Source organism: Podarcis pityusensis (genome assembly GCF_964106645.2).
Source record: "Podarcis pityusensis genome assembly, chromosome: 6".
NCBI lineage: Eukaryota > Metazoa > Chordata > Lepidosauria > Squamata > Lacertidae > Podarcis > Podarcis pityusensis.
The window spans coordinates 70,602,509-70,627,768 of record NC_138030.1 but is presented as its reverse complement, the minus strand read 5'-3'; the positions used below and the strand labels follow the sequence as shown (position 1 = coordinate 70,627,768).

Below are 25,260 nucleotides of genomic sequence, written 5' to 3'. Positions count from 1 at the left end.
TAAGACTTCAGGGTCCTTCAATGATCCCACTCCAAAATTTGTTTAGATTTTAAGCATCCCTGTGAGCGTCTGAAGTAGATAACACTTTAACATGCACTACTTAAACCATCATAACTAACTGCCTAGCATATTTCGAATTAAAAGCACACCATACATTAAAAGTACATTCAACAAGGCAACTGAAACCTAAACAAAACATGTTGGGTTAAAAGAAAAGCAAGTTTTCAGGTCCCCAATCCACGCACGTTTTACTTGGGAGGAAGCCTCAATGAACTTGGTTGGGATTTACTTCCGAGTAACAGTGGCCATTTTAATCTGAAATCTTAGACACAGTACTGCACCCAGAGCTCAGAAACTGCTCACGCTTATGAAATTCCCTGTCGCAAAATGTGCCTAGAACAATGGGAGTTTCAAACGCTGAGTAGATCAACCAAGGCTTCCCAACTGTATAACAACTGCAACAACAAAGTGACTTTTCCCATTTAAATTAGGCTGCCTGAATGAATATAAAGTTAACCAGGAGGTGACTGTTAAAGGACTCCATTCAGTTCTGTGCTGAAAACAAATTCTTAGACTCGTAACATGCTCAGAGGCAACTTGCTGTTTCAAACCTTGTTGGATGTCTTAATACCAGTCTCCACTTGGTAGATCCCAGGGTTCTAAAACAAAGGAAAAATTGAAGTAGATCTAGCAAGTCTAAAGTCTGCCCGCCCCTTCCATAGAATACGAAAGTTCATTATAGGTGCTGCCATGTAGACGTCATAATTTATTATGGGCTTTGTTTTATTATTTTAGGCTAATGTGTTAAAAGCATCTCGTCATTCCGAATCAACACAGTTGGTGCAGACTCACTTGCAATGCCAGATAGAGAGAAAGGAGGCTGAGAATAATCAACTGAGAACAAAATTTAAGGTTACTGGTTTTTGTTTGCTTCTTTGATCGATTGATGATGGGGGGTGTTTTTGGCAGTGTTGAGGAGGGTCGCTATGGATTGAAGTTGCCAGTCACAAAGCAGCTATAAAAATTTTAAAAATCTCGGGTGCACTCTCTAAATTTCACGAGAAAAGCCACATTCTGTCAAATAATTCACAAAGCTATATCTGCATTGGCACAATAATTGCTTATTTCAAGAAAAACCCTCTACACCTCCAGTCTGGAACTATAAATATAGTTCAGTTGACCTATGGCCATAAATCATTGCATTTATGAATATCCCACCCCGACTCCGGGTCCACGTAAATAAAATGGGAATGCTTTCTTCATAGAAAGAGTTCACGTGTAATCTCTGTGGACCAATATTCCGAACTGAAGAAGCCTCTAAAATGAGGTCACCAGCTTCTAAGTGTCCTTTATCTCAGGTTGATTTCCTTAAATCTCTACCCCAGCCAAATACTCCCACAAACCAGTCCCATCACTGGGGACAATCTGCCTTGAAGCTCCAAAGCTCATCCGGTAGTACATCTGGCTGCTTGAAGGTTGGCGGTTCAAATCCCCACAATGGGGTGAGCTCCCATTGCTCGGTCCCTGCTCCTGCCAACCTAGCAGTTCGAAAGCACTGTTCGAAAGTGCAAGTAGATAAATGGGTAGCACTCCAGCGGGAAGGTAAACGGCGTTTCCGTGCGCTGCTCTGGTTCACCAGAAGCGGCTTAGTCATGCTGGCCACATGACCTGGAAAACTGCGGACAAATCCCGGCTCCCTCAGCCTGTAAAGCGAGATGAGCGCCGCAACCCCAGAGTCGTTTGCGACCGGACTTAACTGTCAGGGGTCCTTTACCTTTTTTGTCTGGAGCAAGAGAAAACCCTTGAGCTTGGAGATCAGACAACGTGCTCAGCCTAACCAAGGTTCAGCTCATGGCAGTACAGCATCGGGAGAAGTGGAGGAGAAGAAAAGTAGCCACGCTCCCCTCCTTAGTTGCTCACACGCTTGCCCTTGAACACTCAGCCATGTTTTGGACTAGCGTGATGTGCACGTCAGGCGTAAAGATTTTTTTTAAGCCATGAGATGGAGAAACATGAAATAAATAATGCAAAGACTCACTGTTGGTTATATGAGCTGAAATACTTTTTCTGTGTGAGGTGTTAAATTCTTTTTTTATAAAGAAATCAGATTTTAAAAAAATTAATTAATTCATTCATTCATTTCTATACTGCTTTATATTTTTAAGAAAAATCTCAAAGCGGTTTACAGCGTATAAAAACATCAATAAAACAATCCAGAACCAAACATTTTTGAAGAAAGTCAAATCTAGAGTGTACAGTCAAAGCAACATAATTAACAGAAAACTAAAAGATTTCAAAATAAAACATTACAAAGGTCAACTACAGAATACATATTCAATGCAAACAAAGTTAACAAAAAAAATCTTAAACATTTCCAAAAACAACAACGCCATTGTGAAGTCAAATATAAAATACATATTTAACACAGCATAATTAACAAGAGAATAAGGTATTATCATAAGCATGACAAGGCTGTTTGGCAGGCACAAAAAGATGGGGCAAAGGAATCCAATAGTTAGGGTTTGTTGTCAGGCATAGTGATGTCCCTCTGGTCTCGCCAGGAGCCTCTTCAGTAGAGCTGGGGAGTCTGCCAGCCCCCCGCCCCAAGGCCAGGTGGAAAAAGGCCTTGCAGGGAGCGGCCTATATTTATATTTATATTTATACCTGAGATTCCCCATACAGTACCTTCTTTTTTAAAATGGCCCGTTTTTACATATTGAGAATTGGCGGTAAACTGAATTGCTTTTACAAAAAAACTTACATAAAACTGCTGTTGGCAACCCTTTTCACTGGTAATTTCTTCTCAAATGTTTCTGTAAGCTTTGTATAAGGATGCTCCAACCGCAGTCAGCTTCCATCTACCTTTAGCCTTCAAATACAGGATTAGTAGTGCAACTATATAAAATCTTAAGTGCAACCAGACTTTAATATTTGCAGATCTTTTGAAAAATGTAGAACCACTTACTGTACAAGCTGGTGTTTTACCTATGTTTTCTCGTGTGTGTGTGTGTGTGTGTGTGTGTGTGTGTGTGTGTTCTGGTCATGCAAGTTGTGAAATGGTGACCTCTTGTGGGGACTTGATAAATAACACCAGTGTCCTCTCGCAAAAGGCAACTTCCGTTTGCCAGCAGACTTAACCTTTCTAGGTCAGGCCTCCACAACTTCTGGTGTTGCCCTTGTGAATTGCCCTTGGACAATATTTGGCTGCGTTCCAGGCCTGCCACAGGCAGATTTCACAGATACCAGTAGTATGTCTCATCAGGGACAGCATCCGTTGGAACACAGACACGCAGCATCACAGAGGAGGGACCAAACATTCAGAAATACACGCTTGGACAGGAACGCACGTGTAGAGCCACTCGCACGATTGGCATTTCCACCTATTCTGACTCCAGTGCTGGGCTGAGGGGAAATGCTGTTTTTTTTTTACTCTCAAAGAGCAATTAAGGGGTTTTTCTCCAACCTAAACACTGTGATGCTTTTGTGCTAAGGCTGAATATCCTCTCCAAAGGGTAGCCAGAGGGAACTTTTCTCTCCTGACTGGGAGATACAGCTGCGAATCTGATGGGCTGTTTAGTGTGTCTTGCTGGGTCAGAAATGACCTCCTGGCCCCAGATTAGCCAACCTGCCACTGCAGTTTAAGTCAGTCTACAGAGTTTGACTGGCACCAAGTACTTCAGGGTTCATGTTTTCAACATTGAACAGAATCTTCAAAATACAGTGGCGCCTTGCAAGACGAAATTAATTCGTTCCGCGAGTTTTGTCGTCTTGCGATTTTTTTCATCTTGCGAAGCACGGTGTCGGGAAAGTTTTGGAAAAGCTTCAAAAATCACCAAAGTCTTTAAAAACCTCAAAAAAGGCTACCACACCGCGTTCTATGAGTTGCTCCTCGAAGTCAAGTCGCAACTGTATTAACGGTGTTAAGAAAAAGGAAACAAACTTGCAAGACGTTTCCGTCTTGTGAAGCAAGCCCATAGGGAAAATCGTCTTGCGAAGCAGCTCAAAAAACAAAAAACCCTTTCGTCTAGCGAGTTTTTTGTCTTGCGAGGCATTCGTCTTGCGAGGTACCACTGTACTTCAGCATGTGTTTCGATGTATTTTTTTTATTTAAAAAAAACCTTGTTAAACTATTTGAATTAACTTTCACATGTTACTTTAAATCTGTTGCCTTCAATGCTCTGATGAACCAAATCAAGCATCTCTGTTTTGTTTTGTTTTGTTTTGTTTTGTTTTGTTTTGTTTTGTTTTGTTTTGTTTTGTTTTGCTTTGTGTCTTTTGTACTCCAGTTTAATCTTTTATACATACATGCAAGCGCAAACACACACACTGCCCCCACCCGGCTAATGTCCACCTCAAACTTTTCATGTTTGGAGCATATAATAATCTTCTGTAATTCTGATGCAGACGGTAGAAAAGAACATTACAGAATGGAAACAGCAAGTCGGAGAATATAAGCAGCAGATTTTGGCTGAAAAGGACAGAAGAAAGGAGAGGCGGATTGCTCTGAAAAGGGCAGCTAGTGTTCAGAAACAAAGAGCGGAACTTTTGAAAGTAGCTGTGGAGAGCTTAATTTCCAAAATTAGAGAGAAGGTGAGTGATTGGGGAGGGAGCCATGGTTTCAAATTAATGAATAAACCGTGATGTTAATCTCACAAAGCAGCAACAGGAGACCTGTGGTCCTCTAGTTGTTGTAGGATTTCCAACTCCCATCAACCCCAGCCATCTTTGCCAGTGGTCAGAGATGATGGGATCTGGAGTCCAACAACATCTAGAGACCCGCAGGTTCCCTATCCCTGTCTGAAAGAACGTCAACAACGTCTTGATTTATAATAGCGGGAACTTTCAGGGGCATACTTTGCTTTCTGTGTCCATATTAATAAGTGTACAAGATCAGATAATAGACTTGAGATGTGTGCATGTATATACTGGTAGTTTGGGTGTAAGAAAATATCTGAGAAGGTTATGTTCTTTGGTTTGGGGAATCCCGCCTATGTGTTCAGCTCAGCCGGCCTCTGGTTGGCTGGAGTTAGCAAGCCAAGGTACCGTCTCCAGTCGTTTGAGTACACAGGCCCTTCATCAGCCAAAGTAACCAGATGCCATCCTACTAAACTGCGTGTAAAATCCTGAAAACGATCCTTTGGTGCTGGAGATGTGAAAGAAGTGTGGGAGCCCCCTGTGAGCTGCCCTGAGGTTTTTCATGGAAGAGTTGAATATAACTTGTACAGTGGTACCTCGGGTTACAGATGCTTCAAGTTACAGACTCCACTAACCCAGAAATAGTACCTCGGGTTAAGAACTTTGCTTCAGAATGAGAACAGAAATCGCGCAGTGGCGGCAGCAGGAGGCCCCATTAGCTAAAGTGGTAGCTCAGGTTAAGAACAGTTTCAGGTTAAGAATGGACCTCCAGAATGAATTGAGTTTTTAACCCGAGGTACCACTGTGGGTAAAACCTCAGCGCCTAGGGCTTGCCGATCGCATGGTCGGCGGTTCGAATCCCCACGGCGGGGTGAGCTCCCGTCTTTCAGTCCCAGCTCCTGCCCACCTAGCAGTTCGAAAGCACCCCTAAGTGCAAGTAGATAAATAGGTACCGCTTTATAGCGGGAAGGTAAACGGCGTTTCCGTGTGCTGCGCCGGTGCCGGCTCGCCAGAGCAGCTTCGTCACACTGGCCACGTGACCCGGAAGTGTCTCCGGACAGCGCTGGCCCCCGGCCTCTTAAGTGAGATGGGCGCACAACCCTAGAGTCGGACACGACTGGCCCATACGGGCAGGGGTACCTTTACCTTTACCACTGTATAGGAAAGATGATGCCACTGAAAACTCATTTCCTACATGATGAAAACTTGTGAGGTGACTTATTCTGAAATAGGTGTCTAAACCGTTACATTAGGAAGTGCAGCTTTCTCCCGGTTGAAGTGCAGAGTGTTTGATGACCAGGACATTCACAGGGAAACAAAAATTTCCTATTTTACTACCAACCTTCAGTACACTTGATTCCATCAACGGTGTCTCCGAAAAATTTTACACATCACTTGGGAAGACAGGCGAACTAATGCCAATGTACAGGAAGAAGCAAAGAGCACCAGTGTCAAAGCAAGTGATTCTTCAACATCAACTTCGTTGGACTGGTCATGTTGTGCGAATGCCAGATTATAGTCTTCCAAAGCAACTACTCTGTTCCGAACTTAAAAATGGAAAGTGTTTATAGACTCTCTCAAGGCAAATCTTTAAAAATGTAGTATAAACACTGACAACTGGGAAACACTGGCCTGCGAGTGCTCCAACTGGAGAACGGCCTTTACCAAAGGTGTGATGGACTTTGAAGAAGCTTGAACTCAGGACGAAAGGGAGAAGCGTGCTAAGAGGAAGGTACGCTTGGCAAACCCTCACCATGATCAACTCCCTGTGGAAGAACGTGTGGATCCAGAATTGGCCTCCACAGTCACTTACGGACTCACTGTTAAGACCATATTTGTGGAAGACAATCTTGCTCGGCTATGAGTGATCATCAAAGAAGAAGATAATTAGGGACAGGAAGCTTCAAGCTGGGGGTGAAATGCAGCCCTGCAGGCTTTCTTCACTCCCCCATCAGCTCTGAATTGTGCTAGTTTTATTCCATTACTAGTTTTATTCCAGATTTAGATGCAGCGGTCTGCCCACCCCTCTACAAGCCTGCTTATTTGACCACATGCAGTTCATCACTGCCCATGCCTACCAGCTGACTGCTTTTGTGCAGAGCTGCTCTGGTGGCAAGGCATGCTCCAAGTGACTTGATTTAGAAATACTGCTTTAAAATTCCAATTGTAATACTGTGTTCCTTGCTGTCAGTGATGTCATGGGCACTAGCCAATCAGGTGCCCGTAGCAGTTGAAGAGGAAGAAAAGTAGCCAAGCAACAGACTAATCCCTGTCTACAAATGGCATAGGAGATATGATCTGGAGTATTTTCTATAACCAAAAAGCTTACAGGCACGGCCTCATATTTCACAGTTGGGAAATGTCTGTATAGAACTTTCAAATACCTCGTCTAGGGAAACGCTCTTAGCAAGTTTAAAACTTCTGTTTTGCTGGAAAGTTAGTACAATCGCTTAGGTTCCAGCTGATTCTTGTGTTTCAGGATTTTATTGGTGTGTGTTTATGTCGAGATTTCAAGCTTTTAAGTTTTTACATTATTCCACACTACTGCAATACACCTGGAAACTGCTTTGAATGAAAATACCTCCTGTGTCTAGGGAATCGGGAAGAATTAAACAGAAAATGAGTTCTTATATTACATGGTCTGTGTTTTGTACATTCTCCAGGAAATCCAATTGTCTGAGGTACTTTCAGCTTGTAATGTCTGGAAAAGTCATCACGAGGCAGTGGTAGATGAAAAAACCAGGTTAGAAGTTCAGGCTGAAACTCTGAAAAAGTAAGTTAATGCTTAATACCTCTTTGCAAATAATCAGTCTCTTTATTAAAAATGAGGAACCGGGCTAATATGGTTGTTCTAGGATTTTGCATGTGCTTTTTTTAGTCTGCCATCCCCAAGTGTGTTTACTTGACAACCCTTCACTGTGGGAATGGGATGGAGCAACATTTTCATCATCTCCTAGCCTGCTGTGTTTTCAGTGCTAGACACGGAGGAAAGGAAACCAAGATCACCTTTAACGGTTATGGTTTCTCCTCCCCACAACAACAACAACAACCAAAAGAAGAAAAATGGGGGAACTGTTGCTAGTCAAAGAACTGCAATTCCTAGCATCCTTAAACAACTACAGTTCCCATGATTCATTAGAGGACTCCGTTAACTGTTAAAGTGGCATTAGAGCACTTTAAATGCATGGTGGTGTATGTGACCCAAGCAGGATAGCAAAGGTATGGGTGTGGATTGCATGAGGTTCTGCGGCGACCCGGAAGTAACAGAATGTGTTACTTCTGGGTTTTGCTGCATGCGCAGATGCTAAAAATGACGTCATGCGCAGAAGCGGCGACCCGCGCAGATGTGTAGTCACGAGTTGCATTCTACTCAGGATGCAAACAGGGCTCCGGAACGGATCCCATTCGCACCCAGAGGTACCGCTGTATAGGCAAGTATATTGGAAGAATTAAGGTAAACAGGGAGGCGGAAGAAAAGTGAGTTCGGAATCTTGGTAGTGAATGATGATTGGATGAGAGTTTGAAAGGGAGTTTGAATGCTGGTGGCGAGACATATGAGCTTTGAGCCAGAGTGGAGTTTGGGAGTGGGTGGTGGCAGATTCGAAGCAGAGTTGCCTATTTAGTGTGATGTAGGCCATTGTACCAGCCATTGTTGAAGAGGAACGTTTTCACCTGGTGCCTAAAATATATATAATGAAGGCGCCAGGTGAACCTCCCTAGGGAGAGCATTCCACAAACAGGGGTGGGGGGCACTGTAGAAAAGGCCATTCTCTCTCTCTTTTTAATAGTTTTTATTGAATTTTTCATTTTTATCATAATAATAACAGTTGCCACCCTCCAGACCTCTCGTGGAGGAGGCACACGAAGAAGTGTTTATACATGATCAACATGGAACACGTACATCTAAAATTGCTTCTAAGAAGCTGAAAGTAAAGTGGATGTAGTTAAGGCACAATAGTTACCATTTAACTAAATGACATTATGCAAAACAATTTCTACACAAGTTGTGTTTGAAATGTTAAAGGCAGATAGCTGACCGTCTGATGGAACTGAGAAGACTTCAGGAAGTCGGAAGGAGGTCGACGAATGAGATCCTTGGGAAGCTCAACGCCATCACCTCTGAAAATGAGAAGATTTCACTTGAAAATACTAAATTAAAGGTAAGGTCATCTGCAATCCGCAACTGTAGTTATGCCAGTTTTAGTTAGGCGTTCCACTTTGGGGAGAGCACCTTCATCCTTAATTTTAGTTATACATTTCGAGTCTTGCCTGTCGGGGTTAGTATCTTAGCAATTTTACTGATGGTTAAATTGAAGCAGAAATATTTTTTCACCAGCTTTCTAAACACATTCGGAATATTTATACAGTGGTGCCTCACAAGACGAAATTAATTCGTTCTGCGAGTTTTTTCATCTTGCGAAGCACGGTTTCAATTTTTTCAAAAAAATCTTCAAAAACCTCAAAAAAGGCTACCACACCGTGTGCTATGAGTTGCTCCCCGAAGTCAAGTCGCAACTGCACCTCTTCAAGCAATGCACCCTGTATTACTGTAACGGTTTTAAGAAAAAGGAAACAAACTTGAAAGACGTTTCCGTCTTGAGAAGCAAGCCCATAGGGAAATTCATCTTGCGAAGCAACTCAAAAAACAAAAAACTCTTTCATCTTGTGAGTTTTTTGTCTTGCGAGGCATTCGTCTTGCGAAGTACCACTGTACCACTCTATTGTATGAATTAGGGACGCGGGTGGCACTGTAGGTTAAAGCACAGAGCCTAGGACTTGCCGATCAGAAGGTCGGCGGTTCGAATCCCCGCGAGGGGGTGAGCTCCCGTTGCTTGGTCCCTGCTCCTGCCAACCTAGCAGTTCGAAAGTGCAAGTAGATAAATAGGTACCACTCTGGCAGGAAGGTAAATGGCGTTTCCGTGCGCTGCTCTGGTTCGCCAGAAGTGGCTTAGTCATGCTGGCCACATGACCCGGAAGCTGTACGCCGGCTCCCTCGGCCAGTAAAGCGAGATGAGCACCGCAACCCCAGAGTTGGCCACGACTGGACCTAATGGTCAGGAGTCCCTTTACCTTTACGTATGAATTACTCAGAAGTAGTTCCTTCAGTGGGACTGAGGTACAGGCAGATCTGTTTAGGATCGCGATCCTGGCCTTGTTGTCTTCATAGAAATATCTTGGTGATAATATAAGTAGTTTAGTTTTACTTATGCTACACAATTTTTGTTGTTGCGGCTTTAATCATTTTTTGGCAGTACAGTATTTATTAAAGACGTCTCCTTTCTGTAGGCATCCTTTGCATCTTTGGAAGCGAGCATTGTCTCTGCGGAAGCTGAACTTGTGGACTTACGTGAGGAGGCACAGCAGCAAGAAAACATAATTGAACATTATAAAAATGAGGCAAGTTGATGTCTTGGGCATGCATAGAATCCCACTACCTCTTGCAGAGAACAGCACCATCACCAAAATTCATTCTGCTGGTATATTCCTAGGTCCAAACCAAAATATATTCCATATATGTTCAGCCATAGCTGTCAAGTGTCCCTTATTTGAAGGGACAGTCCCTTATTCCAGCACCATGTGCTGCTGCTGTCCCTTATTGATGGATGTCCCTTAAATGATGTCCCTTAAATTTCAAAGGAAGCAGCTCCTCTCCCTCCCTCCCTCCCTGCCAGCCAGGGAGGAGGGAGGCTCCAACTGTGTTGCTTGGCTGTGTTGCTCACCCAATAAGAAGTCTAAGAACGACTGGGGAGTGGAGCTTGCATGCCTTGTGTGTGGCTAGTTAATGCAAGCCAAGGGGGTTTTTGAATGCTGGACGCCATTTTGTTGCACGTGCTGCTGCAAACTTTGCAGTGCAAAGCCAGGCCGGGGAGCCATCTTAAGTTGAGGCTGCATAGTCCTTGTGGTGCATGTGATTCAGATTCTATTCAGTTGAACCTCTGGTTACAAAGTTGGTTGGACAGTGTTCTTGAAGCTACCCAGCATGAGTTTGACCAGACTGCAGGAAGACTGGAGTGCCTGGAACAGGTGAGGCTGCAGGTCCCTTATTTTGGCTGCTGGTCCCTTATTTTCAAGGCTGCTAGTCCCTTATTTTCAAATCTGTAAGTTGACAGCTATGTGTTCAGCCCAGACACTGAAGTCCAGCTCCAAGGGCCTTCTGCCGGTTCCTTCACTGCAAGAAATGAAGCTACAGGGAACCAGGCAGAGGGCCTTCTCGGTAGTGGCGCCTGTCCTATGGAGCGCCCTCCCATCAGATGTCAAGGAAATAAACAACTATCTGACTTTTAGAAGACATCTCAAGGCAGCCCTGTTTAGGGAAGTTTTTAATGTTTGATGTTTTATTCTGTTTCTAGTGTTCTGTTGGGGGTCCCCAAGAGTGGCTGTGGAAACCCAGCCAGATAGGCGGGGAATGTATGTATGTATGTATGTATGTATAGATAATGATGTTTCATTGCATTATTATTATCATTATTCTGTTGGGAGCCGCCCAGAGTAGCTGGGGAAACCTAGCCAGAAGGACAGGGTAATAATAATAATAATAAAATTATCATCATTTTTGTGTGTGTGCATATAATAAAATATTTGTGTATATAATTTATAATTCGTAAGGGAAAAAATACATAGTTTTTAAAAATACAATGTTCATATATATATAAAATATTGTTCTAGGTGGGGAAATTAGAAATGGAAGCAGAGGAACTGAAAGCCAGGTATGAGAAGGTCATACATGAAGGCAAAAAACTAATGGATGGCAAAGATTTAGAAATTGATGTGGTGAGTATAATAATAGTAATAATTTTAGTAGTTGTACCCCTCACATCTGGCTAGGTTTCCCCAGCCCCTCTGGGTGGCTTTCAATGTGGTAATTATATGTGTGGAAGTTCTTTTTTTCACTTTCCTAGAAAAGACTATGCAAGATTCTCTGATTACAGTTTAAACATAACACATTACTTTACTTAGCTTACTGAATCATATTTACATGAAAATAGTTATAGAACTAGAAATAGGTTGATAGATAGATAATGATATATTGATACACACACACACACACACACACACACACACACACACGAGACTGGCAAATATGTACAGACTTATATTCTGAGTCACATAGCAGCTTAAAACACCTGCCGCTCTCACAGTAAAACTCACTCTATATATCAGAGCTTTCCAAACTTTTCATATTGCCGACACACTTTTTAAACATGCATCTTTTCGTGACACAGTAATTCTGTTTTACTAGCAAACCGGAGGTTAAACTAACCCCTTTCCAGCAAGAGGAACGTTTGTGCGACACATTGCACCGACACACTAATGTGTCGTGACACACAGTTTAGAAAGCTCTGCTTTATATACTTTGACACAGCTTTGTTATAATGTTCAGAAACTTTTACCTGAGCGTTTATAGTTCTTATACTTTTATTTTTACGCCATGTTTGCATGTCACGTAAACAAAGATATATCTCAATGCCACCATGTTAAAAACAGTTTAAATGAATAAAAACTACCAAAAAAAACCCCCACACTCTCCACAGTTGGTAACAGACCTAACTGAAAAAACTGCCTACTGTAGATTTTATCACAGGATTTTATGCTACATTAACCCTTTTGGGTACACCTCTCCCATATGCAGCCCGTATAAAAACATATGCCTCCTACAGTATATTTTGTCTTTGTTCAAATATGTTTTATATTTAGTAGTTTGAATATGAGAGAGTGTGCAAAATTACTCTCTCTCTCTTTTCTTTCTTTTTTCGCTTCTCCTTTCCCCCACTGACCCAACGCGGCTGCACAGGTGAGGGGCCAGTCGGAGGTTCGCTTGAAGGAGTTAGAACATGCCCGTGATTTACAGAAAGCAGCCGAAGGGAAACTGCAAAAGTGTCAGGAAAGCCTGCTGGCCTGCCAAAAGAGCTGTGTAGATAAATCCAAAGCCATTAGGGAACTTCAGGCTCAGGTGCTTGGAGGAAAATATTCCTTTTCCCACAAAACATCTAAACGAGCGTGTGAGGAAGGCTGGGAAACTCAGCGGTTTGCTTCTCGGGATTCTTATTTCTGAGTCGTTCAGAAGGGAAACTTCTTGTCTGCTGAGGGCACTCCTGTCACCTCCCTGTTTCCCGCAGCTCAAATGTTCCATTTGTAAAGCAAGTTGGTGCTTTTCATGAGATTGGTTTGCTCGATTAGTTTGGAAGAGAGGCCAGTGTTCTTTCCGGGCTCAATTTGAAGTGTTGGATCTGACCTTTTCAAGCTGAAAATGACCCAAGTCTATCGAGTATCGGGAACATCCTCCTCTCTTGTGTGAACTTGTTCTTGTCTCTTTGATGACAGGTGGGGATGAGGGGAGAGGGCCTTTGCAGTTTGCGGTACCCCAGTTTTAGAACAGTCTCCCAAGAGACTTCCCAAGAGACTTCCCTGTCTGCTTTTAAGCGAGTCTTTAAGATTGTTTCACTCTGGTGGGTTGCACCCACCTGATTAAATGGCTGTCAGGATGGAGGAGCTTGTAAGGGGTGCTTCAGAGAGCAATTTGCTCCAGTGATGGCTAATGCTTAAGGGAGGCGGTTGCTTCAGAGAGCAGTTTTCTAGTCTCTGAAGCACCTCCCACCCTCCTTTTTTTATCTTCACTTCACTTCAGAAAGTTGCGAGACCATAGAGGCTTATGCCCTGGGTGATAATATTCAGCTTTCCTATGAGGGAACTTCATATGCATCCAAAACAAGTTTTTGTCATATATAGTAATAATAATAAAATTTTATTTATACCCTACCCTTCCTGGTTCTGAAAACTGGGCTCAGGGCAGCTAACAACAAATTTAAAACACTTAATTGTGATACAAAAAAACCCAACAGCATAAAGTACAGTATAAAAGTGTGAATAACAATAAATTCAAAGTTCAAAAATCAATTTAGGGGGAAATCCATCCAATAAACATTAGATGATCACCAGGGCTAGCTGGCTAACCCTGTTTGGACCAGCGAGGAGGCCAGGGGAGAATTAGCTGTGGGATCCCAGAGCGGGTAATATTCATAAAAAGGGAAGGAAGGGGAATAAAAGATCAGGCTAAATTCAAATTGAAAGCCACAATCTGTCTTACAGGCCCTGCGGAAGGAGGCTAGAGTCCTATTTTTTGGTTAACATTAATTCAGGGCTTTTGTCATGAATTAGTCCTGGTGATAAGTGATGTGAGGATTTGCAAAGAGCTAGCACCTCGTTTTCAGCCTACAGTTCTGTGGGTTATGTCAGAATCCCTTCTTTTACAGGTAGTCGAGAATGACAGTTTCTTGAAACAGCTTGCTTTAGAAGAGGAGAATCGCAACATTCAGCTGAAATACGAAGACGTTAAAAGGTAAATGTGACATGTCTCCTGCCATTCAGAATTTCTTTCTTTCTTTTTCTTTCTTTCTGTCGTAACCCTACACTAACACTTATACTTGACTTAAAAGAAAACTAGAAGAAACGGAACTAAAGAACAAAGAGCTTGAAAATCAGTTGGCAAGCCAAGAAGAATGCCTTCAGAAAACGGAACTGCAGTTCAAACAGAAACTTGGGAGCTATGATGCGTTAACCAGACAACTGGAAGCTGCTTTGGAAGATGGAAGGAAGAAGGTAGGCCTCATCTTGAGTGTTTTGAGTATATGCATATATTTTTTTATGTACCTGTTGTTCATATACAGAAGCCCCCCCCCCCCCCCCCGCAAAAGAGACAGTTGCTTCTTTTCTCAAAACTCCATTGAGCACACGGTTTCTGTGAGGAACTCTCTCCAGGCCACTCAACCCTTCCTCTGCCACACCTTCCACTGACTCTGCACCTTCCTCAACTGCTTTTGCCTGGCTGGAATGTGTCATTGAACTGTGGTGATAGAGGATAGAGAGGTGTTAGCGTGCGGCGTTTCAACCTCTGGCTTTTGCCTGGCTGGAGAGTAGCCTACTGCAGAAAAGTAATCATATCTGTTGCCCCACCAACTTTTGCCGCACCTACCAATGGCATGCAGCCCCCCAGAAGGGGGGCTAAGACATATAAATACATTTTTAAAATGCCAAACATAAAAAAAAAAATTAATCCGTATTTTTCAATGCATAAGATTTATCAGATGACCCCTATTATTATTTTTAACCCAAAATTAAGAAAACAAAACCCTGAAATAGATTGGCAAGTGAAAGTTGTTGAGCTTTTGGGGGGCAATCGCCTGCTGCTGAAGGGGAACCAAGGGGTAGGACGCCAAGGCAGAGCCCATTTCATGCTGTTGAGCAAACCGAGTTGAGGAAGGTGGGGAGCAGGGCAGGGGGGGTGTTTATGGGGAGAGAGAAAAGGAAAGAAGGGTGAAGAGAGGTAGCCAAGGCAGCTCTTGGCAGCAGCTGCTGTCGCTCCAGTGGTTGAGCCGGCAGGGGCTGCGGGAGGCAATCCACTCACCAGCACATAGCTGGAAGGGGGAGGAGAAAGAGGGGATAGGGGCAGGAGAGACTGCTTCGGCCTGCCCAAGCCAAAATCCCGGACATTTGCTTAAATATGGGGGGGGGGGGAGCCAATGCCCATGTATAAGATGACCCCCAATTTGTTACTAAATTTTTAAAGCAGAAAAAACTTGTCCTATACATGAAAAAATACAGTAATAAGTCAAAAAGTGCCCTTGATTTATTGGGCAGCTATGCGTGCATGCATGTGGGACACGAGTGGCGCTGTATTCTAAACTACTGAGCCTCTTGGGCTTGCCAATCAGAAGGTTGGCGGTTCAAATCCCCTCGATGGAGTGAGCTCCCGTTGCTCTGTTCCAGCTCCTGCCAACATAGCAGTTCGAAAGCATGCCGGTGCAAGTAGATAAATAGGTAACACTGCAGCAGGAAGGTAAACAGCATTTACATGTGCTCTGGCTTCCGTCACGGTGTCCTGTTCCACCAGAAGCGGTTTAGTCATGCTGGCCATATGACCCTGAAAAGCTGTCTACGGACAAATGCGGGCTCCCTCAGCCTGAAGCAAAATGAGCGCCGCATCCCCATAGTCAGTCACCTTTGACTGGACTCAACCTTCCGGGGGTCCTTGGTCTTACTGTTTTTTTAATGCATGCACAAGTATATGTGTGTGTATACAAACACATGCAAGTACTTGTTAAAAATGCAGGCGGCAATCTTTCTCACACTGGTTAGAACGCTTCTTCCAAGGTGATGTCTGCTACGTCACATGTGCAAATCATCTAAAATGGATGGGCAACTTATGATCCCACAGGTATTGTTGGACTCCCAGCTTCCATTGGTCCCAGCCAGCTTGACCAATAGTCAAAGATAATGGGAGATGGAGCCCAAGATCATCTGCATGGCCACCTGTTCCCTGTCTCAAAAGTCAAAGAAATTATGTTTCCCACCGTTAGGCATATTTAATCGCTCAATTAATTGGCTAGCAGCATAATATTGTATATATGTCTACTTGAAAATCAGTCCTATTGAGTCCAATGAGGCTTATTCCCCAGAAAATAGATATAGGATTGCACCTTAAAACTCATAGGATGAATTAACTTAGATTTCTCTAATAGGGCGACCACTCCCTAGAAGTCACACCTTTTATTTCCTCTAGACTTAGATTGGTGGATCTGTGGCTGGGTCAGATCCCAGAAAAGGATTAAAGGATATCCTTTCTGGATGACAGAGTATTGTGTGAGAATAGTGAATCTCCTATTCCAGAATAGTTCCTCCTTTTGTGCAAATGCTAATTCTCAAAAAGTGTTTTATGACTCCCTAGAAGTCATACTTCACAGCCTGATCCCCCCCCCCCATGAGACATTGTGGCACTGCAGTACAAGAAGTTTTTGGCTATTTCTTGAAGAATTTGAGCAACAGCACTAATGTATTTTCTCCTTCCACTCATTAATCTTTGGAATCAAGCCACTAATGACTCATTGACGAGGGGAAAAGGTACTCTATACATGCCCCAAAGCATTCTTTTCGTATGACTGTTTACATATTCCAGGGTGAACACTGACATTGAAAATTGATTCCAGACCTTAGTTCTGGCTTAAATTATGCACCAGGAAAAAAGACCCACCTTGAACTAATCTCTAACTTAGGCTGGTTTCATACATTGATTAATGGCACTGCTGCCCCATGAAAATGAAAATGTGTGGGTGAAGCAGTCTCCCGTGGGGTTCAGGTAGTTTTTACAGTGGTGCAGTTAAAATTACCTGAACCACATGTGGATGAGATCTTTAGACAAATGCCTCTTATGTGAAGCAGAAGTTCTCTTTGCAACTTGTTTTCGCCACTCCACCGTTAGTGTTTCCAAACACTAGCAAAAGTATTCAGTTTTCAGTATGCATATTTTAACTGAAAATACGCATTTCGGTGCACCATTATTATTTTTAACCAAGAGCTACATTGCAAAATCTGGAGAAATGTGAAAACCGAAGGATAACGATTCTTAATTCCCATAGGATCCAGGAAGTGCAAATTAGGTCCTTTTGTTTAAAAAATGCAAACCAAGCAAAACTGAGCATTCCTAATAAGGACATCACCTCTCCCCCCCCCCCCCATAATAAAGCTTTCTGGAGGTGTTTTTCTTTGCCAGTTTCTCTACTTACATTTGGAATAGGCATCTTTTGTAATGTGCCTAAGCATTTTGGCAAGTCAGGCATGCATTTGTCCAGGATATCATCCCAGTCACTGTTGTTCAGAGACTTGGGACATTCTTATCTAAGTGGTCCCCATGTTAGAGGCACCTCCTGGGGACATTTTTAATAATAATAATAATAATTATTATTATTATTATTATTATTTATACCCCTCCCATCTGGCTGAGTTTCCCCAGCCGCTCTCAGATGCAGAGCTCACTGACTGAGAAGACTCCTATATAGCACACCAACCCTAGCCAGCGTGATTAATTATCAAGGAAGATAGTTCAAAACATCTAGAAAACTCCAGATTGGGGGAGGCTGATCCAACAGGTACCAAAGTCCCACGTACAAAGGCCTTTAAAGGTCAACACCAACATTTTGAATTGAACCCCAAAATGGACTGGGAGCTATTGAAGGTTTCAGAGCTGGCCTGATGTGATCTTGCCACTCAGTCCATGTTAAAAATCCAGTACAGTATCTTTGTTCTGAAATGGTTCCAGTTTCTAGCCTGGCTTTAAGGGGAGCTGCACCACACAGTAATCCAACCTGAAAGTTACCAGGGCATAGATAATTTAGATTTGAATGAGGAAAAAGCATAAAGCCAGTCGCACAAATGTGGTATTCAATAAAGGCGAGATAATTTGTTAATGTTCATGTAATACTTAAACTAGTAGTGTTCCTCTTGATTAAAAAATAAGATCATTATCCTGCGATTTTTATCAGTACTCTGTTGATTGGTAAACGCGATCTTTCCCTGTCAGTCTTCCTTTTATCATTTTCTCATGAAACACATTTCATCTTAAATGAAAACCTCACTGCTGTTAACATTTGGTATTGCAACTTGAAAGGTAAGGGTTTTGATTATTACATTTCGATGGACAGTATATAGGTTTGACTCTTTGTTGTCACAGTTAAAAGAGGAGGTGGAAAAAATCACATCTAAGGAGCAAGCCTTTCAGATGAAAATATTGGACCTAGAGAATCAATTAAGACGGAAAAAAGAAGAGCAGAGGCACTTGTCTAGAAGACTGGATGCTGTGAGTAGACTCCCATTCCCTCAAGAATTTTGTTCTGTGTGGAGCCAGGTCATCTAGTCTAGCTCTCTCTCTTTTTGCTTTAATGTTACTTTTGTTATTTTAAGATTATTGTACATTTGCCTGCTGTTGTTCAGTTTTAAGTGGGTATAATGTGGCGTATGGTTCTTTTATTACGTTTTATTGTTACTGCATTTTTGTGAAAAATTGTATACCAACTTGAAGGGGCAACTGTATCCTAAAATACGGCATCATATATCTGGTAAAGAAATGGTCTATTTCCCTTCATGCTTGGTGGAAGGATTGAATTAGATGTGTGCCTCTGCTGGTGGTGGCAGTTCCCCTTCCACTTGCCATACGGGCAGTGCCAGGGTGGGGCTAAAACAGCCCAGGTTCCAAGCTGGCCCAACTCTGTCACATGATGCACTGCTGTCACATGACGCACCAGCTCCAGGTTGCCCCTGCACCTTCTACCCTAGTTGGTATGCTCTGGAGGGCTGCAAATACGACTGTGGCTCTGCCACTGAGGCTAAGTTTGCACCCTCAATAGGTTTTGGTTTTGCCCGTTTTTTTCGGCAGTAGCAGAAGGCGCTGCTTGCAAATCTGTTGCTAGAGAAATTCTCTGTATGTATGAGTATGCGCAAACCCATGAGGAATTATCTGCTTGGGACAGCTCATTTAAGAGCAGCGGAAAGAAAACTACTTAACAATATTTGTACATTTCGCTTGTCTTTTTTCTACTGCCGTGCATCTAGCCGATGGTTTGGGAGATTCCAGCAGGGAAGCCATATGAGCCTGTTAACCACAATCACAGACACAGGGCCTTTGGCACCCTAAAAACCATCAGATTTGCTTTGTGGCATCAGCTTCACGAAGTAAACAGAATCTTACGCTGCAGTAACATCTGTTAGCCTTTACGAACATAGGAAGCTGCCTTTGTACCAAGTCAAATTGTTAGTCCATGTACCTCAGTATTGTCTTCTGCATGCAAAGCCTGTTCTCTACCACTAAGGACACACGTGTGTGTGTGTGTGTGTGTGTGTGTGTGGTGTGGTGTGTGTTTGGAGTATATATAATTTCTTTCCCCCCAGCTATTGAAGGGATCAGTAGCTTCCCCCATCCACTGACCTTTAATTTTAGTTTTGTTAACTGCTTCCAAGCATCCCACTGGGACACATGGTACATAAAAATCGTAGGCTGCAGGATACTTCTTTCTCCAGCAGAACTCCCTTTCCTTCCACATTTCAAGACTGGTATATTATGTTTTAAGCATTTTCCACTTCAAATTTTACTTAGGCTGACAGAATAAATATGAAAGCAATAATATTCATGCATAAGTAGAGTGCCGTTGAGTTAACACAGAACATATTCTTAATTCATCTCACATCCATGCAGACACACAACGTGTACACATATATATTTATATTGGGAATACATTATGAAAAGGGAAATACAGAACAGATTGTTGAAGTAATTTGCTGGAAGTAGGGTTGAATTGTAAATAGTTACTAACAAGGCCCAGAACTGCTTAAACGTGTATGATTGTTAGAGGGTATCACAATAATATAAAATAAGAAACCCAAGTCCCAAGAAAGTAATTTGTTTGATCGCTTTTAACCAGAAGTGATTACTACACATAAAAATAATGTGCAGCCCTTACAAATTCTGGGACAGTTTTGACATTTATTCTAACCACATGTATTTTTAAAGATTATGTTCTAGTAAACATAAAAGCAAATCCTAAGAATCCCGTGTAGATTTTATGGGGCTGGTGAATTATGAATGGATCCAATAAAAGTACTATCAATCATTTTGTTTTAACAAGTACCTATGGTACCAAAAACATAATTTAAATTGGTTACAGGTGGAGTCTTTTTTTTTGTTTTTTGCTTAAAAGAAAAACATGACTTCTGGGATTGTAGTGGATGATGATGCCACTGTTGCCTTTTCATGAAAAGTTAGGTTGAACCTTTAGGATTAGCTCTTGATGGGGCTCTATAGCCATGTTTTCAAGTGGAAGGTTGGTTAGAGATCAAGGTTATTTGGGCTCCCTGGTGAAAATAAGTTGAGTCTCTTGCTAGAGAGAAAATACGTTAAGATTTTTGGAACACCAGGTGCATTTTTCAAGTATCTGTTTTGAACTGATAAATAATAAACATAAAAATAATCCGTCTTAATAGGTGTCCATCATTCCGTCTCTTTCTGATACTCAGGTGCGAGTGCCAATGCTTATGTAAGTAAAATGGCGCCATTTGAGCACAAGGCAGAAATTTCAGAAGCCCCAGCAAAGCCCTGACGTTTGTAGTGAAAAAATATTTAAGGGAGTCCAAAAACAGTCCAATGAGAACTAAGCATGAAATACTAACTACGGGGAGGAGCACAGTGAGGCAGAAACCAGATGGGAAGGAGAAAGAATTGGAGACTTCTAGCAGAGAGGATGCCTATTCTCTGAGATAGTAGACAGGATGAGCGTTCCACCATTTTGTTGTAGGCCTCACTTGAGTTTACTGATACAGTTTCTTTGGTTTTCCCCCCTCAGAGAGAGAAACATCGTCAAATGTCCTTGAAAGAGTTGGAACACAGCCTTCAAAGATCAGAAAACCAGAACCAGAGTATCCAGAATTATGTGAAGTTTCTGAAAACATCCTACTTAACCATGTTCGGTTGAAGTTTCTCGCTTCAGCAAGTATCTCCGGGGGGGGGGGGGGCGGCAAGCAAACCATGGTAAAGCAAGACTTGGGCACAGCACCAGACCATAGTTTTTGCAAAACAAAGCCACGATGGGTAAACCAGCAACAGGCGTTCAAACAATCCATAGTAAATCATGGCTTAGTAAACGAAGCCAGTTTCAAAAAATCCTTTGGATTGTTTTGTTTTTTGCAAAAAAAAAATAAAATAAAACCCTTTGCAAATCACTTACAACTAAGAAAACAGGCAGCTAGTAGAAATGTGAATGTAGAGTATACTTGTTCATTACTTCTTCTTTTTTACTGAAATGGTTTTTAAAGGACTCAACACCTGATAATTATATTGGGTTCGCTAAGTTTTCTTGGTTTATTGACTATGAAAAGTCAGCACTGACTTTGGTTTTACATTTAATTTATAATAAAAATTTGAACATTTTCCTTGCTTTATTTTTCATATCTGCTATCCTTCACTCCCCCGCTCCCTTCTCACATCACTCCTTCCCTAAACCAAAACAGCCTTCCACCCTGATGCTGATCACTGTATATGACGTTTGTGGCTCAGCGCCTCTGCTCCATGTCTGTCCTCGCCTCGTCTTTGCCACTCACCAGTCCTCCACTCACCCCAGAGGAAGGTTGGGATTCCTGCCCCCTAACACTTTGAAGACACACACCTAGTTCAACACAGCTGGACTGCCAAGGAGAGAAAGCACATGAAACGCTATTCATAGTTGTGCTTTAGTGGCACCTGCAAATAGTGGCCATTTCGCTGTGCACCCCTGACTCCAGATCATTTATGGACACTTCACATCAAGATTTCCATTGGGCTTAATACAGATGCAAATATCATTTAGCTCCTCTCATCCGGCTGTTGGACATCTTCTTCTTCTTCTTCTTCTTCTTCTTCTTCTTCTTCTTCTTCTTCTTCTTCTTCCATACATACCCCGCCTATCTGGCTGGGTTTCCCCAGCTACTCTGGGCAGCTCCCAACAGAACCCAAAAAAAGAATAAAACATCAGACATTTAAAAACTTCCCTAAATAGGGCTGCCTTCAGATGTCTTCTAAAAGTCAGGCAGTTGTTTATTTCCTTGACATCTGATGGGAGGAGTTCCACAGGGAGGGTGCCACTACCGAGAAGCCCCTCTGCCTGGTTCCCTGTAACTTCGCTTCTTGGGAAACACCAAAAGGCCCTCTGCGCTGGACCTCAGTGTCCAGGCAGAACGATGGGGGTGGAGATGCTCCTTCAGGTATACTGGGCCGAAGCCGTTTAGGGCTTTAAAGGTCAGCGCCAACACTTTGAATTGTGCTCAGAAACGTACTGGGAGCCAATGTAGGTCTTTCAGGACCGGTGTTATATGGTCTTGGCGGCCACTCACAGTCACCAGGCCTACTTTGTAGGTAATGGTATTTCTGCTGATACAGTTTCATACAGAAATCCAACATTACTTTTTATACTCCCACGTTGCCCTTCACAAGACCGCAGAGTAGTCACATAACTTCTTTAAAGGAAAGCCAGACGCTATGATGATGGTTGACCCCGTTGTCTTGTATGAGCATCTTTCTAGTCAATGCCTTGCCCAGGACTGATTCATCACATTTACATGAGAAATTCACTTGGCCAGTTGAGACATTTCTTCACTTGTCATTTTGGTCAGTAGCTCATATTGTACCTCTGCCATCTTCAGTGGCATCACATAAGATTCTGTGTTGATGCAGTGCAAGATGCAGCTGTTAACACTGAAAATGGCACCACGGTTTTAGGTTTACAGCCCTATAAACATCATAGAATGAAACAAATGTCACGAGCTGATTTTGCTAATTGTTTTTATTGCTCTTATCTAAGCTGCTCCAAGAACTACATGCTAGAAATGAATAAATAACAGACCAATAGGGGCCCTTGTAAATTGCTAGAAAATTGAGGCCAAGCTAGATAGGTTGTTAAATGTGTATTTGTGTTTATTTTGCATGTTTTTCTTTTTAAATGCAAACAGCTGGTGGGGAGGGAGCTGATAATTATTATGATTTTAGCAGGCAAGGAAGGGGAGTTCGATTCTTCTGCTCTTCTGTCAAAAATCAAAAATTGCTCATTTCAAATTGCTGTTTGTATTGGAAGGAAAACTCCCCCTATGCAGCTAACCAGCAGAGGGAGCTGTTGCGCTGCTCTCTGCTGCACTTCCACCTGCAGTGGTCAGGAAAGGGTACTGCAGTGTAATAATTCAGCAGATGTCAGGTGATACAACGGACCAACAAGGTTTCAGCTCTTCCCTCCATTTTTGGTCCTTAAAAGTTTTGTTTTGCAGAAAAGGCGCAACAACCCAAACTTAAATAAGCCAGGCAGAACAGTAAAGGTAAAGGTAAAGGGACCCCTGACCATTAAGTCCAATCGTGGTCAACTCTGGGGTTGCAGCGCTCATCTCGCTTTATTGGCCGAGGGAGCCGGCGTACAGCTTCCAGGTCATGTGGCCAGCATGACTAAGCTGCTTCTGGCGAACCAGAGCAGTGCACGGAAACACCGTTTACCTTCCCGCTGGAGCGGTACCTATTTATCTACTTGCACTGGCGTGCTTTCAAACTGCTAGGTTGGCAGGAGCAGGGACCGAGCAACGGGAGCTCACCCCGTCACGGGGATTCGAACCGCCGACCTTCTGATCGGCAAGTCCTAGACTCTGTGGTTTAACCCACAGCGCCACCCGCATCCCTACAGCGTCGCCCGCATAACAGTGGTGTGGTGTAAATATGCAGGCTTCAGATACAGTAGTCACAAGGATTTCCTAAGTCTTGCCACAAGGCTCAACTAAAGTTAATAAATCTCTGCCATTTTATCCTCCTTCCAGATTGTGTTCCCCAGGAGCGGACAGGAAAACGTCTCAAATGAGTCCCAAAGTAACAGCGGGTCAGCCAGACTCGTTTCACCTGTTCCCTTTTGCAGAACAAAAGGAAACAAAATACAGTTATAAGAACACAGAATGCAATGATCAGAAACAATTAAAATGCAGGGGGAACTTTTCCTTCTGGCCCAGGGGAGAATGAAACAAGTGCAATAAAAGCAGCAAGACCCTAGGGTTTGTTTAAAGCCCTGGTTTGATTATACAAGGGCAAACAAAATGATCTTTACGTGGTGCCAAAAAGACCACAAAGGAAGTGCCGCGAGGGAGGCTATTCAATCACCTGGGTATTCAATCATCAAGGAGGCGACCTGCCTCACAATTTATGTGAGAGTTTCTAAATATTTAAGGTCCAAGGCTGAACGTCTTCCAGAAATGGGAGACCTATGTGTTCAAACTGTCCTTTACGACTTGGGGATTTAACTAGGAAAAGATAAGGAACTTCTAATTAATTTTGATCAAATAAGAAGGGTATTTTACTGCAGGAGGAGGTTGCTTGCTTCTGTCACCTAATGTAAGACTTTTTTTTTTAAAAAAAAAAAGCTAGGTTATTCAGCTCTCTGTTGTGTTCTTTTGTTGCTTCCAAATGGCTAAAGTCGGTAAAAAGATTTTAATGCTAAGTCAAGACATGGAATTTACTTTATATCCTCTGCCTGCTCTGTTATCATAATGAAATGAAACACCTACTGCGTGAACAAAGCAACACAAGGAGAGTTTCTTTTCATTATTTTGTATTAACAGTGGCTGGCATGTTCTGTGCTTTGAAAAGTACCTTTTAGTTGGCCTTTTTACCATCACCTTACAGAATTCAAATGGGCATCCGTACCTATATCTTTCATGAAAGATGCAATTATTGACTGATAGGTAAAGGTAAAGGGCCCCTTCTTTTACCTTTTTGTTGACTCCCACAGCAACAGAAATCAGTTAGGGACATTCATAGTTTTTACAGCAGCGGATGGCAATCTTGATACAGTTGTGAGAGACGTAGAAGGAAAACAAAATTGAGATACTATTATCTTAGCACTTACATGATTTCCATCGCCTCCTTTTTCCAACCAAAAAAGTACAGCCATTTTCTCTCTCTGAGATCAAGTGGATCCTTCATGTTAGATCCATAGCACTCACTGTATTTTGTTCTTGGTTTTGTGAAAGATGTATCCTGTAGTTCTTTTAAGACACCAAAGTACTTCTTAAACATTCAAAAGGCTCTTAAACTAGGCCTGAATAGATGGAAATTAGCATTTAGCCTAGCGTTGGGTTCTGTTAGGGTTGTTCAATGAAAATTGCTTGTTGTTGTTTAGTCATTTAGTCGCGTCCGACTGTTCGTGACCCCATGGACCAGAGCACGCCATGAGAGCTGGACCATAAAGAAGGCTGATCCCCGAAGAATTGATGCTTTTGAATTATGGTGCTGGAGGAGACTCTTGAGAG

General features: G+C 42.6%; 2 protein-coding genes across 7 annotated transcripts in view; both read left to right on the top strand.

Annotated features, from left to right (window-relative positions):
* ODF2L (outer dense fiber of sperm tails 2 like) overlaps positions 1–21,382 on the top strand; it is a 39,879-nt gene extending 18,497 nt beyond the window's left edge. For 5 of the 6 annotated variants that reach the window (XM_081008631.1, XM_081008630.1, XM_081008626.1 and 2 more), the window contains 11 exons: positions 796–912; positions 4,405–4,590; positions 7,299–7,408; positions 8,660–8,795; positions 9,922–10,032; positions 11,302–11,406; positions 12,428–12,586; positions 13,887–13,972; positions 14,070–14,232; positions 18,137–18,262; positions 20,799–21,382. In XM_081008631.1, the coding sequence (XP_080864757.1) occupies positions 796–912; positions 4,405–4,590; positions 7,299–7,408; positions 8,660–8,795; positions 9,922–10,032; positions 11,302–11,406; positions 12,428–12,586; positions 13,887–13,972; positions 14,070–14,232; positions 18,137–18,262; positions 20,799–20,927 (1,428 nt within the window). In that variant the 3' untranslated portion in view covers positions 20,928–21,382. The remainder of the gene's footprint in view (positions 1–795; positions 913–4,404; positions 4,591–7,298; positions 7,409–8,659; positions 8,796–9,921; positions 10,033–11,301; positions 11,407–12,427; positions 12,587–13,886; positions 13,973–14,069; positions 14,233–18,136; positions 18,263–20,798) is intronic. The other variant, XM_081008628.1, reaches the window with a different exon arrangement.
* COL24A1 (collagen type XXIV alpha 1 chain) overlaps positions 1–25,260 on the top strand; it is a 331,774-nt gene that overhangs the window by 75,033 nt on the left and 231,481 nt on the right. The gene's annotated exons all lie outside the window — the stretch shown is intronic.